A 15,636-nucleotide genomic window follows, 5' to 3' on the forward strand; every position below is an offset into this window, starting at 1 on the left:
AAGAGGCAGGCCGTTTGCCCCGGGCCTTCTGGGTAATGTAGTTTCTAGGAGGCGGCGCTTGCGCACAAGGCGTTGGACTGCCGCTCCCGGGCCTTCTGGGTAATGTAGTTTCTGGGAGGCAGCGCTTGCGCACAAGACGTAAACCAGCCACCCCGGAGCCTTCTGGGTAATGTAGTTTCTAGGGGCGGTGCTTGCGCGCTGGCAGCGTCTGGCCGGTCGCCCTCCGGCCTGCCGGATAATGGAATTTCCGGGTGGTGGGGCCTGGGTGCCCGGGGCGGAGCCCGCGCGGTGCAGAGCCCACGGAGGATGCGCGCCGTGCTCAAGAAACCCAAAGCGTTCAAGCTGCGTGTCCTGCACGGGCCGCAGAAATTCGGGGTGGCGGGCAGGAGCCCCGAAGAGGTGCTGCAGAAGGGGTGCCGCCTCCTGCAGGTGCGTCGGCCGCGGGTGTCACAGGCGGGAAACTGAGGCCCGGAGCTTCCGCGGGCGCACAGGGGCGCGGGGAGCAGTTCGCACCCCGAGGTCTCGGCGCTGGGCTCACGGCGGAGGGTCCTGTTGGACCCGCCCGGACAGGGGGGGCTCTCCGTGCTGGGGTGCGCAGTGCACCCTGTTCCGTGCGGGGGGCGGGCTTGGAACCCCGGGACCGCAGTAGGGGCCCCGGGTGGCAGGTCCACAGAAGCGACCTTGTACCTTCTGGAGGACTTTACGCAGTGAGGTCACCCGGGGCTGTCCCCATCCCCCGTGTCACCGGATCCTTTCGGTGCAGCGCCCAGGCGGTCAGAGGAGGACCCCTTAGGAGGGCTGGAGTTTTGAACACGTGGTAAGCCCGCCGACCCCTGGCTCCCCCTTCCCCCCGCCCAGGTCCCCCAGCTCGGGGCCCGCCTGTGTCTCTATGAGGACGGGGCAGAGCTGACCCAGGAGAACTTCGGCCGAGTCGCAGACCACACGGAGCTCCTGCTGCTCACGGCGGGCCAGACCTGGCAGGGCTGTGAGTTGGGGGCGAGTGGGGCGCCGCAGGTGGGGTGGGGGGACCCAATGTCTGCCCGCTGGTGTGTCTTTATGCCTTTGACTCAGTTTATGCTCATGCTGGGTGCAGGGAGAGCTGTGGCTTGTGGTCAGCCCCCACATCTGCCTGCTGGGGTGGCAGGGACCCGGACCACAGGGCTCTGGGACTGTGAGGCTCTAGGGGGTGTCTCCCTGGGGTGGTGGGGCGCCCACAGCTCTCCCATCCCTGGGGGCCCCTGGCTCAGGGTGCTGTGTCCAGAGGTGCTGCCAGTGGCTGGGACGAAGTGGGAGCTGGGGCCGAGTGAAGCGGCTAGGGCCCCCGGGGGCCACTCTGTGGAGTGTGCACCCCCCTGTTGGGACCACACCCTTGGCTGTTTGCTTTCCGTTTCTGCCTGACAGAAGGTTGTGAAAATGCCCGCGGGTTCCTCCCTCAGTGGGACAGAATCACTCAGGCCTGGCCACTGTAGACCGTGAACTCTGCGCCTCGGGACCCCCCCTCTCCCACCCTGGGTGGGCCCAGCCCCCAGAGCCCGTGGGTGCCTATGGCCTGGGTGGGACTGTCCGGGTGTCTCAGGGGTGAGTGCTGGAGCCCCGGTTGGCAGGCGGGGAGGAGGGGCTTGCAAGCAGAAGGTGTGTGTGGGCCCCCAGGTCAGCCTTGGCCCCACCCTGTCCCCCTGCAGACGTCAGTGACATCAGCCGCCTCCTGAGCGTGTTCCACAGGCCACCGGCCGGCCTGGTACAGGCGGCCCGGCAGCTTCTGGCAGGGGAACGGGCGCCACTGCGGCAGAGGCTCCTGGCCGACCTTCTGAGCACTGCCAGCGAGAACATCGCCGCCGAGACGCGGGCCCAGGACCCGCCCTGGTTTGAAGGTGCGGGACTTCGGCAGTCCTGGGGGCCCCCCATCCCCCCAGGTCGGGTGTGGGGCTCCTGAGCGGGAGGGAAAGCGCCAGCAGCGGTGGGGGACCCTCCTTCCGCATCACCCCCACCAGCAGCCAGACGTGGGGTGCTGGCAAGCAGAGCCAGGTGTTGGGGCACAGACCTACTGTGTCCCGGAGCTGGGCTCTCACCCCCCTGCCCCCCCTGCCCAGGCCTGGAGCCCCGATTCCGGAGCAAGGCGGCCTACCTGAGGCACAGCTGTGAGAGCCGCATCCGCAGCTACCTGAGGGAGGTGAGTCGCCCCGCGCAGTGCTTGCTGTGCCCATTGTGCCCGCCACAGGGACCACAGGGCTGGGCTGTTGCTGAGAAGTGGCCACAGAAATGCTGTGGGGTGTTGCTTCCCTCCCACCTGGTAGCAGGTGCTGGCCCTGGGGTGGAGGCATCTCACTGAGAGTCTCACAACACAGGTGACAACCCAGGGCTCCTAGGGATGGACTGGGTCAGCCCCCCATGCGCCTGCGGCCCTCCCCGCCGAGCCCCCCCCACCCCCTGTGACACTCTGTCTCCCTCCCGCTTCCCAGCTGTGGCCAGCTGCAAAACGGTGGGAGCTGACCCCGGCTGAGGGCCCAGGATGGGGTCAGGATGGCTGCTGGCCTGACCAGGGTCCGGGGCCCCCGCGCCCACTGCTCTCTCACTATCCCAGGTGAGCGGCTTCGTACCGGCTGTGGGCGCAGGCGCACGAGGGGAGTTCTCGCGCCTGGTGGATGCTATGAGCCAGAAGCTCCGTGCTGAGCGCTACCACGGCAGCTACTTCGACCGGGGCGCCCCAGCGGGTGACCGCCTCTGCACCCCCGAGGGCTGGTTCTCCTGCCAGGTGAGCGCCCCTCCCAGGTGTCAGCCACCCTGCACGGCCTTCGCTGCCCCCAAAGGGTCCCGGGTGTCTCTGGTCACATCTGGTGGGCCGGATAGTTGGATGGGGCCTTCTGCCTGTCCCTCTTCTGTCCATCCTCACACAGGATGAGTGCCAAGGGCTGCCTTTGTCATCCCTGTGCTGTTCCCAAGGGTCCCCCAAGCTTCTGGCCAGACAGTGGGATTGTGTGGGGAGGCCTTGGGGGCTCTCGAGCAGGTGCTCGGGGTGAGGCTTCTTGGGGGTGAGATCAAATGGCCCGTGGGGGGAGCAGGGGTCAGGCTGGACAGTGGCCTGGGGGGGGAGGCAGCGGGCCCTGTTGGAGGTGGTGGGTGGGATGGGGCCCTGAGGGCTGGGAAGGGACAGTGAGGCACGGGCCTCAGTGCCATCTGCCCCTCTCTTGGCCTAGGGCCCGTTCGACATGGCCGACTGTGCGTCCAGACACTCCATCAACCCCTACAGCAACCGTGAGAGCCGCGTGCTCTTCAGCACCTGGAACCTGGACCACGTGTGCGTGCCCCGGGGCACCTGGGGGGTCAGCTGCATGAATGGCCCGGGCAGCCCAGTGCCTGGGCCCCCAGGCTCGGCCCCTTTCCCTGGGGGCTGGTGGGCTGCAGAGGTCACTTGAATGACCAGTCAGGGCCACACCTGACGGGTGGAACCTCGCGGGTGGGCTGTCCTGTGGGCCAACGCTCCTGTATTCTGAGGCATGAACAGGGCCCAGGTGCCCACCGGCTCCTTTCCTTCCTGCGCCCATTTCTGGGTGTGTCCCGCCTGCGCTGCCCCTGGGGCTGTGCCCGATGTCCATGCGAGTCTTCCGCATGCTGCCCAGCCTGCGGGGCTGGAGCCCGGGGTGGCTGTGGGTCCTGCTGTCCACTGCAGCAGTCTGCATCAGCCAAGCTGGTCAGCTGCGTCCTCGGGCACGGCCGGCGGGAGGCAGCCACAGACACTGACCCTCGGGTGGTCCTTTGCAGCATCGAGAAGAAGCGCACGGTGGTGCCCGCTTTGGCCGAGGCGGTGGCGGCCCGGGACGGCAGGGAGGTCGACTGGGAGTATTTTTACAGCTTGCTGTTCACCTCAGAGAACCTGAAGCTGGTGCACATCGCCTGCCACAAGAAGACCACCCACCAGCTCCGCTGCGACCCTCGCAGGGTCTACAAGCCCCAGAGCAGGCAGCTGCAGCGGAAGAAGCCGCAGGCTCGTAGGCGCAGGTGACCACACCCCGGCGGCCCCGCCCACCAGAGACCACATTTGCCACAAAGCCACGCCCACCGGAGGCCACGCCCCACCCCCCCGCCCATGGGGACCACAGCCCTAGATCCCTGTCCCTGACCAGTGCTGCGTGACCACGCAGATCTCCTGGCTGTGGACAGGAGCATGGCCAGTGCTGTTGTCCTGCTGGGCCTGTAGCAGCTTCCACCGCCGCTCCTACAAATCCCAAGTTGGGAGCTGCAGATCTGGTTTTGGTCCTCCGGTGAGCGTGGGTCCCTGGCCCTCAGCTCAGAGGGACCGCCAGGGAGCACATTCCTGCCCATGCCCTGCCCTGCCCAAGGAGCCTCATGGTGCTGGAACCGTGGCACCCCAGAGCTGGGTCACTCTGAAACGGCACCTTCCGGAATTATGCCCTGGCCCCTGCCTGCCCCCACGCTGGGGTACGCCCAGGAGCTCCGAGGTGCTGCGTTCTTTGGGGTGCACAAGTTCTGGTGAGCTGCATTCGTGGTGCCTGCAGATGTGCTGCTGTGGCTGGAACTGAGGTGTGAGGCCTCACTGCCAGGGGCACTTGCCAAGTGCAGTGTCCTAAGGTCTGTAGGGACACTCCGGGGGTGTGGCCCGAGCCTCAGGATGCCTTTTCCAAGTCAGGCCTTTGCTAAGACGCTAAGCTTTTGTTGCTTGTTCGGGGCTGCACCCGTGGGGTCACTACTCAGGGATCACTGCTGGCTGTGCTGGGGGACCCCCACTCCAGGGACCCCCCTCTGCCGGGGATGGGCCCGGATGTGCGTAAGGAAGGTGCTTCGTGTCCTGTGTTAACTCTCTGGCCCCAAGAGGGGAAGTTTTTGAAATGAGGATTTCATGATTCTTTTTTTTACAAATACCTATTTTGTGATACTTTTTTTTTTATATGATACTATTTTATAAACAGAATGGGCAATAAAGACTTTTTTCGGGAAACAGATGTGTCAGCCAGCACGCTTATACTCAGGGACGGATCCAGATAAAGGGGGTCGATGATTTCTGCCCCCAGCAGCATAGAGGGGCCTGTGCCTTGGTTGCTCTGGGACCCGCGGTCACAGCCTCCTATCCTGTGCTGGCCTGAGAACCTTCTGGGCCAGTGCGGGGCTTCCCGGGCATGGGCCTGAAGATGGGGCCGCTGTCAGGGAGCCCCGGGGCAGCTGCAGGAACTGACTCCGGCCCTGGGTTCAGGCGGCCCGCGCCCCAGGAGAGGGGCACAGACGGGCGCAGCGTGCACCCCTTCCCCAGGGGTACCGGGCGGGACCCCCGCAGCAAGCACGAACTGGAGGGAAGTTCTTTAAGGATGAGCACTGTGTTCACCCGAGATGGCCAGATCTTGAAAATGGGCAACAAACTGGCCAGAAACAGAAGCGTGGGGGGCGCTGTGTCGGTGTGCCCGGCCCCATGCCCTGAGCCCAGCGGGTGTCGGGGGCCGGGCCGACCGGGCAGGCCGGGTGCCAGCGGGCCTCACCCGCACCTACAGCTCAGCAGCGTCCTCATCACCGTCGCCGTCGTCATCGTCGTCCTTGGCCCGGAAGTGCAGCTTCCGGAGCTCACGCCGGCTCAGAGGCGGGCAGGGGGCCGTGGCGGGTGGCAGGTCCTGCGGGCAGAATGGGTGAGCAGGGACGGGGGCGGCAGAGGCACGCACCCCCCTCCCGGGCCCCGCGCACCTGCATGAGCTCCATGTTGCCGAAGAAGCGGTCGACGGGCAGCGGCTGGTTGCTGTCGTCGTCCAGGAAGACGCTGGGATCCAGGGGTGGCAGGGGTGGCTCGGGGCGCGCAGGGCTCCCCGCCCCATTCCCGACACCTGCACAGTCGCGGGGCTCCGAGTGGCAGCGGGCCTCGGGGAGACCCCGGGGGGCGGCTTTCTGGGCCGGGGCCTTCCCCGGGGGCCCTCTGTCAGACTTGAACTTCTTAGGGGTGCGCCGGGCCAGGCTGGGCTGCAGGGAAGGGGGCGGTGAGCGGTTGGGCGGTGGCACCGACCTGTCCCCTCCCAGCTGCGCGTGCGTGGGGCTCACCTGGCATGCAGGACGGGTGTCCGGTGGGGAGGCGCAGCGGGGAACGCAGCTCCGGGCCCGCAGCCGCGCCGAGGAGCGCACGCCACCTGGGAGCTGGAACAGAGGGTGCTGAGGGGCGGGCACCCACCCCGTGCCAGCACACATGGGGCACGCACGAGGCGAGGGCTGCCTGCAGCACCGGCCCCCAGAAAGGTGCCACTTCCACGGGACAGGGGGCCCAACCAGGCGCCCCACCAGCAGGACGGCCACGGAAGGAGGGCCGGTGGGCACCAGGAGCCGTTAATGAGCCAGCAGCTGTGAGGGCAGCTGCGTCATATGCTTAGGGTGCAGGGGTGAGTGTGTGTGTGTGTGGGCGGGGAGTCAGCTTCCCAGAGAGGCTCAGGGAGGGAGAGGTATGCAGGGATGAGGTGGGCAGCACCTGGGAAGGATGGGTTGGGTGCAGGCTCTCCAGAGCAGCAGAGCAGGGGGCAGACCCCCCCTCCCCAGTGGCTGCAGTGTTGGGGATCCTGCGTCTGAGGACAAACCTTCCCCAGGCCTCACCCCAACTCATGCCCACAGCTGCACCCGCCTGTCTGAGCTCCCGGAGGCTGAGGTTCAGGTGCTCCTGGTCCCAGTGCCCTTGGAAGACGTCCCTCCCCGTCCTGGTCTCCCCAGAGGGAACCTGGGGCTCTACAGCACCCCAGCCGGGCCTATGTGAGGGGGAGGCGCCCGAGGGTCCCACAGGGGCCAGCAGCCCCCCACTGAAACCTGCCCATTTGCCGGGGGTCCAGCCCCATGTCCAGTGCAGGGGCCGCTACTCCACCCCAGCAGCCCGATCCCCAGAGCTTCCGTCCCTGCTCCCAGGAGGGGAGGGGACCCCCACAGAGTCGCACACGTCTGGATCCACAGCCCACTTTGCAGACACATGTCCCCGGGAACACGTGGAGGGCAGGTGGGCGGACAGGTGAAGACGCCCAGGGGCTCCCCCAGGACTGCAGCCTAGAGACAGACATGAAGACCCCCGTCCCTGGAGTCTCCTAGAAAAACAGGGACACCGGACGCGAGGCGGGGGATCCACAGATACGCTGGGCAGCTGCGGACGCTGGAGGAGCCCGCGGGGCGCCCCCTGACCTGGGAGTGGCAGGGACCCACATTCCCGAGAAGGTGGGGGGGCCCTGCCAGCGCCTGGCCGCGACTCCGTGCAGGGAAGGGGGAACCGGCGGTCCTGCAGGGGCACCCCCTTCCCCGCGGGAGAGTGAACTGGCCCCTAATGGTGCGAATGGGGGCAGGTCCGGGACCCTCCAGGATGCAGCTGAGGGCAGGGGCGGGAGCGTCCCAGGGTGCAGCTAGGAAATGGTACGGAAGGTGCCCCGGGGTGCAGCTGGGTGGGTGCGAGAGCCCCTTCCATGGGGGCAGTTAGGTGGTGGTATGGGAGGTGTCCTGGGGTGCAGCCGGGATTGCGGGAGCCCCTTCCCACGGTGCAGCGTGGGGTGGGTACGGGAGCCCCTTCCCAGGGTGCAGCCGGCGGCGGGGGCGGGAGATCCCCAGGTGCAGCCCCGGGTCGGGTCAGGTCCGGGTCGCTTCCCCGGCAGCAGCTCCAAGACACACCCTCGAATGCATCGGCGGCTCCTCCGCAGCCCGCCCCCCGCCCGCAGCCCTCACGGCCCGGCTTCCTCACCTTGCGGCTCCTCATGAGTGTGAGCGGCCGAGCCGCCCCGCCGCCGAGCCCCGCGCTTGGGTCCAACGCTCCCCGCCCCGCGGCAGCCCGCGGACGCCGACGCTGACGTCCCCGCGGCCGGCCAATCACAGCCAGGCGTCCGCGAGTCTGCGCCGACAATTTGATTCTTTACGTAGGCGGCGGGGCAGCTCCGTGGGGGTGGGGGTGGGGGGTTGTCTCCGGAGCCGCCATGCTTGATGGGGCAGCGGCCATGTTGGCTATGGGCGGCTTCCTCAGTAACTGTCGCCGCCATGTTTCAGATGGGCGGCGGCCATCTTAGGAAAGGGCACCTCCTCAAATACCCCGCGAGAACCGTGTTTCAGCGGGTCGGCCTTGTAGTTGCACTGGGAAGTCCCTTCCTTCCTCCGAGACTGCCATGTTTCAGCGGAGCGGGCTCAAGTGTGTGAAGGCACCCCCGCGAATGCTCCCGGGGCCGCCATGTTTTAGTGGGGCCGCGGCCATATTTGTAAAGGGCAGCCCTCACGGCCTCCGTGGCCGCCATGTTTTAGCGGGGCGGAGGCCATTTTTGTAATGGGCAGCCTCTTAATGCCTCCGTGGTCGCCATGTCTCAGCCGGGTGGTTCCCCGCGTGCCTTTCAGTCCGGAGGGAAATGTGGATTTCTCTCCGGCCCTGAATGCTCTGAGATGTGCCCGCGAAGACCCTGACCCTGGAAGCGGGCTTGGAGGCGCCCAGGAGCTCTGGGGCGCTGCCCCTGTCCTGGCCTTCCTCCGGGCTGCGGTGTAGAGAGCCGCTGGTGCAGGCTGGGGCCCGGGCGCGGAGGTGTGGGAGTGTGTGGGCACTCCTGGCGGGTTCCGTACCCCCTCACAGCCCTTTGGAGCGGGCAGCAGCTGGCCACGACACGCTCTCAGGCCACGGACCCGGGGTTGCCCTACTGCCCACAGCACGGCGATCACCAACCTCTATCCATCCCCGGCCCTTCTCCAATCTAGTTTTCTCCCCGTGGCCCCCGTCTTGCAGGCTAGCCCCTTGCTATCATGCTGTGGTACCCCTGGGACACCCTTGGGTGGTCTCAAAGACGCAAAGCCAAACAAGCCCCGGGAGAGCAGCTTTTATAGCTGAGGAGCAGGGGGCGGGGCTGTCCCGCTAGAGCTCATTGGAGGAGAGCGAGCGGAGAATCAGGGGCGGGACTACCCCTCGAGAGCTCATTGGAGAGGAGCGAGGGGGCGTCCACTTCTCATTGGCAGGGCTGCAGAGCGCTTCCTGGGGGCGTGGACTCGCCGGAAGGGGCTCAGGCTCCTTGGTGTTGGCGTGCAGGGAGGCGGGTGGCCATGATGCAGAGCCAGGAGCCCCTCCCTGTGTGTCGACTTCTTTATTTTATTTTATTTTTTTTTCTCTTCTGCAAATGACAGTTCTTTGGGGGCTGGAGCAATAGCACAGCAGGTGGGGCATTTGCTTTGCACACGGTCAACCTGGGTTCGATTCCCAGCACCCCATATGGTCCCCTGAGCACCACCAGGGCTAATTTGAGTGCAGAGCCAGGAGTAACCCCTGTGCATCGACAGGTGTGACCCAAAAAGCAAAAAATGACAGTTCTTTGGCCCACGTTGACAGATCCACGGTCCGAAGATGTGGGCACCCAACCTTCCCTTTGCTTTTTACCTCTTTGGCTTTTTTGGGTCCCACCCAGCAGTGCCCAGAGGTTGCTCCTGGCCCTGTGCTCAGGGATCGCTCTCAGTTCTAAGACGGGGTGCCAGGGGTGGAACCTGGGTGGGCAGCGTGCAATGCCAGCGCCCTCCCCTCTGACTCTGTTCTTCCCTTTGCTTTTATTTATTTATTAATTTTTTAAACCACCATCTTCCCATTATTTCAGGGACAGCACTCATGTTCACACAGATTAAAAATCTGAACTAGTTTCAGTTTTAGTAAAAAAAAAAGAAAAAAATTCGACACACGAGCCATGGAAACATCTAGGTATTATTTAACTCAAGTCATTGTGCCGTTGTTGCTCCTGATAACTGCCATTGTTACCCTCATGTGCCAGGGAGCCAGCGTGGGCCATACCAACAGCACCGCAGGCCCAGCTAAGACAGGGAGGTCAAGAGAGAAGCAGATGGGCAGGGAGCAGGACCCTGGCCTCTGGGAAGCTGCTGAGGCATTGCCCGGGGCCGCTTTCTCTGCTCTGTCTTCCAGCACGGATTGTTAGGATAAGCCCCAGACGCGTGCCCCAGCGGAATTTTGCTAGGGCAGATGAGCACAGATTGGCAGCCGGCTGAAGAATGCCTTCCCCTTTCTCCAGTAATAATTCTTGGTTCTAAGGAATAAATATTGAACGCAAAGGGCAGTCCAGGCTCTCAGTAGGTGGGGCTGTCCCCCTGTCCACACCATTTCCCTCTCACTACCCCCTACCCCCCACTCCCCTTCAGTCCCGCTCACCTGGGCTGTCTCTACACAGACCTGCTCACCCAGGGTTGGTCCCTACAGACCCGCTTCTGGGTTCCTGAAGCACAGGTGTCAGCTGTCCTCAGACCTGATCTTACTGACACAGGAAAACTCCCACCCACTGGGTCTTCTCCCAAGTCTCCCATTCACATAAACATGCAGTGACAGTCGCTGTTTTATCCACCCCAGGGGCAGGGCTGGAGGCAGCAAACTTCACTATACACTCAGTCAGTCACAGCCTCCTGCAGAGTATGGGAGCTGCAGGGCTCACCTCAGCCCTGCACCCTGCTCTCTGCTCCAACACCCCAGCCCTGTACTCTACTCTGCTCCAGTGCCCAGGCCTCAGGCTCAGGGTACTGGCCTTGCTGGCATTTGCTGGCCAGTCACCTCGGGGGCCGTGTGGCCGCTCTCCCAGGGGAGGATGTGGAGTCAGCCTTGGAGTCAGCATTGTGGGTTCCCGGCGCCATGGGGAGGCCAGGGCTGGGGTCACATCTGTGCCCTCTGATGCGGGGGCTCCTGGTGTCTGCAGGAAGCACCCACGGCCCTTCTCGGCACTCCCAGCAACCTCTGTGATGCATCAGAACAGGGGCTGCCAAGCTCAAGTCACACGGGTGATTACAGGCACCTCATGCCAGTCTGCTTGGCAGTTGCTCAGCCCCTTGTGAGACAGCCAGACACCACACACACACACACACACACACACACACACACATATTTGTACACCGAAGCACACAATGCACACGGGCACATAGACACATGCAGACACACACATGTGCATGCACACATACATGTAAACACACAAGCATTTCTATAGGAAGCACACAGACATACATGCACACACATGTGTGCACATATGAAGCACACGCAAGCAGCACACGTGTGTGCAAGCACTTACACGTGCACGTGTATTAGTGTGTCAGATATGCACATCACATGCAAACATGCATGTGCATGCATATGTACAAGGCTCACACATGGATACACACATGTACCATCTGTGCGTACATAAGAGCACACACAGACACGTGGACTCAGCACACACAGCACCCGCCGTCTGTGCCTTGCAGCCCCCTCTTGCCCCCTCCCCCGGTGCCACCTGTCGTTCTTCTGTGCATAGCGTGGAAGGGAAGCGCCGGGGAGGGGGTGGTCAGTGGAAAGGAGGGGAGTTTGTACCAGGTTCCAGGAGGGCAGGATATGCCACATGAGCCCCAAACCCTCTGCCTCTAGCACTTGGTTTCCCAGTAGTGGGGTTCGGTGGCTTCAGCTCACTGCCTGTGGCCTCCCAGCCCCCCCAGCTGTGGGGTATGTGGGGTACATGGGGTATGTGGCGTGGGGCTGAGTCTGCACCCCAGTTCCTGTGGCTTCTCTAGCTCTATCCCACCTTCCACAGCCACCTGAGCCCCCACTCCCTGGGGTCCCACATGCCCTGCAGGTCAGTTCCTAAAGCCCGGCCCGGCCTGACCGAGTCTGTGGGGACCTCGTCCTGCAGACCCACGCTGGGCTCACAGTGCCAGGCATTTCCCTGGTGGAAGCTAGAGGGACGGAATGTTCAATGGGGCCCAGCCCGGGGCGCTCGCGGGGGTTGGCTACACAGGCCTGGGTCCCCCCCCACCGCCGGGGGGGCACCAGGGACCATCTCTCATCTCTTAGTGCCCCAGACCTCCAGCCTCAGGCTGGCGCTGCTGCGCTGTGGAGAGAAGAGATGCACCCCCTGCGTGGGGAGCAGCAGGGGGTCCCACTCTGAGCCACGGACCCCCTGTCCTTCTGGGACTCATCACCGCCCCCCACAGGCCCCCAGACGTGGCCAGCGGTTGCCCGACCCCTGGACCAGCTTCTTGTGGGCATGCTTGGCCAGGATCTTAGTCTCCTGCGATAGCCGCCCACCTCACCCTGCAGGGAGCCCGCCTGCTGTCCTGTCCTCCTGGGCTGTCCATGTCCTGCGTGCCCAGCCCCGACCTTCCCCGGCACCATGCCCTGAGCCCTGCGGCCTTGCCAGCAGCACTTAGACAGCTCCTGGGGGGTCCTGGGGCCTCTCTGTGCGCCGGGCACACCCCAGGGACTTCGAACACGCGTCCAGCTCGGGGCCCTGCTGTCCCCGAACTCACAGTCGCTGTTTCTCGTGATCGAGGGTCATTGAGCTTCTCGAGTCTCTGGGCTGAAGGTCGATGAGAAAATCCTGACCTTTTTCTCCATCTTACTGGGAGCCTAAGACTACGCTCTCATACGCAGCTTTTTAGAAATGAAAAATCTTATTAGTCATACTTCATATATATTTTGAAAGTTAGAGACATGGAAAATATTTATACACCTGAGATCAAACCTCCATACCTAAAAGCTATAATATCCGAGATGAAAAAATATTGGCATGGAATTAGCAGTTAAAAAAAATCTGAACTGGGGCTGGAGCAATAGCACAGTAGGGAGGGCACTTGCCTGGCATGAGGCTGACCCGGGTTCCATCCCCAGCGTCCCATATGGTCCGCAGAGCACCGCCAGGAGTAATTCCTGAGTGCAGAGCCAGGAGTGACCCTTGAGCACTGCCAGGTGTAGCCCCCAAACAAACCCAAAAATCTGGACTATTTACAGCTATTATTTCTCCAAATGAGTTTCTGTGCCCTCTTTGCCCGGGGGGTTCCAAGCACACAAACACTAAGCTGCTTGGCGCCTTCCTCTGGCTTACTAAATCTGCTAATTAAATTTTAATCCTTTCTTTTTCTTCTTGGACCACACCCAGAAGTGCTCCCAGCTCTGTGCTTGGGAGTGCTCCCGCTGGTGCTTGAGGATCATGTGGTGCCAGGGGCTGAACCTGGCCCCCCACCCCCATGCAACGCTCGCTCCAGTCCTCTGAGCTCTTTCTGAATCCCCAGTTTATTTTTCCTCTTTGTGTTGATTTTGGAAACTTTCTATTTTTATGCTTTTAAGTCCATTGGTCGCATTCTCTGCAGACTGATTCCATACAGTGTATTTTTTCACTCACAGAGTGAAGTTCCCAGGTAGGAGCGTTTGATCGTGATGCTACATTTTCTGTGTCTCTAACTTTAAAAAAGATAATGAAGCATGGCGGATAACTTTTTTCTTTTTTGGAAAATATATCTAGGAGATCTTCAGTCTAATGCTCTCCCAACTGAGCTATTTCGGCGATATTTAGTGATAGCACAGTGGTAGGGCATTTGCCTTGCACGAGGCCAACTGATTGACCTGCGTTCGATTCCTCCACCCCTCTCGGAGAGCCTGGCAAGCTACCGAGAGTATCTCACCCGCACCGCAAAGCCTGGCAAGCTCCCTATGGCGTATTCGATATGCCAAACACAGTCACAATAAGTCTCACAATGGTGACGTTGCTGGGCCCGCTCGAGCAAATCGATGAAGAACAGGAGGACAGTGACAGTGACAGTGATATCTATGAGAGTAGTTGTAGGTGCACAGCGAGACTGAGAGAAAGGCACAGAATTCCCCGTCCACCTCGTGTATGGCTCCCCACCCTCACCAGAACAGGAACTTTCATTGCTTTATTTTTTTTAACCATGGAAGAATTAATGCACCACAAAAGGGTCAACATACCGTAACTGCCACAGTCCATGGTTCTTTCTTGGTGTGACACAGTCTAGACTGATAAACACACACCCACATTCTCCATGATGATACTCTCGTCCATGCATCCTCACTGACCTGAAATTCCTGCTTTTGCCCCTCCACACCCCCTTCTTTGCTTTAGCCACAGGTATCTGTTGTTGTTCTTGTTTGTTTGTTTTTCTGCTTTTTGGGTCACACCCGGCGCTGCTCAGGGGTGACTCCTGGATCCGCACTCAGGCGGTGCTCGGGGGACCATATGGGACGCTGGGAATCGAACTCGGGTTGGCCGCGTGCAAGGCAAACACCCTCCCCGCTGTGCTATGGCTCCAGCCCCTGTTGTTGTTGCTGTTCATTCTTTCATTTCCCTCCCCCCCCCCCGCCCCCACCCCCCGCGACAGGCCTGCTGATCACAGCTCCGTGCTCTGCCGGTGTTTTGTCTCCATAGTGTGGCCTCTTGTCAAGTGTCATATAAATGGAATAAAATACATCATCGCCTTTCCAGATTAGTTTCTTTCACCGACTAATATGCATTTAATTTCCCCCCATGTATTTTCATGACTTGATCACTCATTTATTTTTAGTACAGAATAATATTTCATTGTCTAGATGTAGAAGCTGTTTTTTTTTTTTTAGCCTTTCATCTATTCACCTACCAAAGGCCATCTTGGTTGCTTCTAGGTTCTGTCAAGTTTGTGAGCCCACCAGGAGTGATCCCTGAGCACAGAGCCAGGAGTAAGCCCTAACTACTGCTGGGTGTGGACCCCCAAGCCCCCCACAAACCTGAAAGCCTTCCCGTTCAGATCGCACATGAGACAAGGCTGCCTGCTCTTAATCGCGTTATTCAATATAGTATTGGCCACAGCAGCCAGTATCAAGGCGATCCAGATGAGAAAAGAAGTCAAACCACACTACTATCAGATGACATGGTACTATACTTAGAAAACCTCATATCTTCCTTTCCCCCTAGGATTTCTTTGGCTATTCAGGGGTTCTATTATTGTATATAAATGTTAACAGTGTTTGGACCATATCTTAACAATGCCCTGGGTATTTCTGTGGGGACCACATTGCACCCTGCAGTGCTTTCTGTAGGTTATCATTTTGACACTGTTAGTCCTTCCGATACATAAACTGGGGACCTGTTTCCATTTCCTATGTCTTCTTTTATTTATTTTAGCAATGATATTAAAGATTTCTAAAAAAAAAGTAAGTCTTTCACACATTTCGTTAAGTTGATTTCCAGGTATTTGTTGTTTTCAAGGTACAAATGTGACTGGAATTTTAAATCTTTATCTTTCTCCTATGTGAGACTTGTTACTGTGTTTGGCATATCGAACACGGCATGGGGAGCTTGCCAGGCTTTGCCGTGCAGGTGAGATACTCTCGGTAGCTTGCCAGGCTCTCCAAGGGGGGCGGAAGAATCGAACTTGGGTCGGTCGACCCGGCCGCAGGCAAGGCAAACGCCTTACCTGCTGTGTTATCGCTCCCCTATGACATTGCTTACATAGGACTTCTAGGCATTTCTCGGTGTTGATCTTGGTTATGTTTTTGGTTCAGTCTTGGCTTTGCACTCAGGGATCACTTCCAGCAGTGTGCGGGATCCATATGGGATGCTGGAGGTCGAATGCAGGTAGGCCGCATGGAAGGCAAGTGCCCTACCCACTGAGCTATCTCTCTGGCCCCTGTGTGTTGATTTTGTACCCTGCTACCTTACTGTACACGTTTGTTATCTCTAGGAATACCTTCCTTCCTTCCTTCCTTCCTTCCTTCCTTCCTTCCTTCCTTCCTTCCTTTCCTTCCCTCTTTCTTTCTTTGAGTTTTTAGGGTTTTCTTAGTATCATGTCATCTGAAAGTAGTATAGCTTGACTTCTTTTCCTGTCTGGATCGCCTTGATATTTCTTTCCTACAGCTGCTGTGGCCAATACTATATCGAA

The 15,636-nt window shown here is 60.6% G+C and overlaps 2 protein-coding genes across 2 annotated transcripts; one reads left to right on the forward strand and one right to left on the reverse strand.

The window, feature by feature from the left end:
• The first annotated feature begins 306 nt into the window (after positions 1 to 306).
• Positions 307 to 4,052, forward strand: DFFB (DNA fragmentation factor subunit beta). Its single transcript, XM_056128347.1, has 7 exons — positions 307 to 429; positions 859 to 985; positions 1,683 to 1,871; positions 2,091 to 2,170; positions 2,582 to 2,752; positions 3,195 to 3,295; positions 3,760 to 4,052. Exons 1-7 carry the CDS (start codon positions 307 to 309, stop codon positions 3,998 to 4,000), a joined length of 1,032 nt encoding a protein of 343 aa, XP_055984322.1. The 3' UTR covers positions 4,001 to 4,052.
• Positions 4,053 to 4,936: 884 nt separating this feature from the next.
• On the reverse strand, positions 4,937 to 7,797 carry CUNH1orf174 (chromosome unknown C1orf174 homolog). The gene is made up of 4 exons (XM_056128490.1): positions 7,691 to 7,797; positions 6,034 to 6,126; positions 5,686 to 5,955; positions 4,937 to 5,615 (listed from the first exon to the last, which is right to left on the reverse strand). The coding sequence occupies exons 1-4, from the start codon at positions 7,703 to 7,705 to the stop codon at positions 5,493 to 5,495; spliced, it is 501 nt and encodes a 166-aa protein (XP_055984465.1). The 5' UTR covers positions 7,706 to 7,797; the 3' UTR covers positions 4,937 to 5,492.
• Positions 7,798 to 15,636: the final 7,839 nt, after the last annotated feature.

The sequence above is a fragment of the Sorex fumeus genome, unplaced genomic scaffold (assembly GCF_029834395.1).
Source record: "Sorex fumeus unplaced genomic scaffold, SorFum_2.1 ptg000064l, whole genome shotgun sequence".
NCBI lineage: Eukaryota > Metazoa > Chordata > Mammalia > Eulipotyphla > Soricidae > Sorex > Sorex fumeus.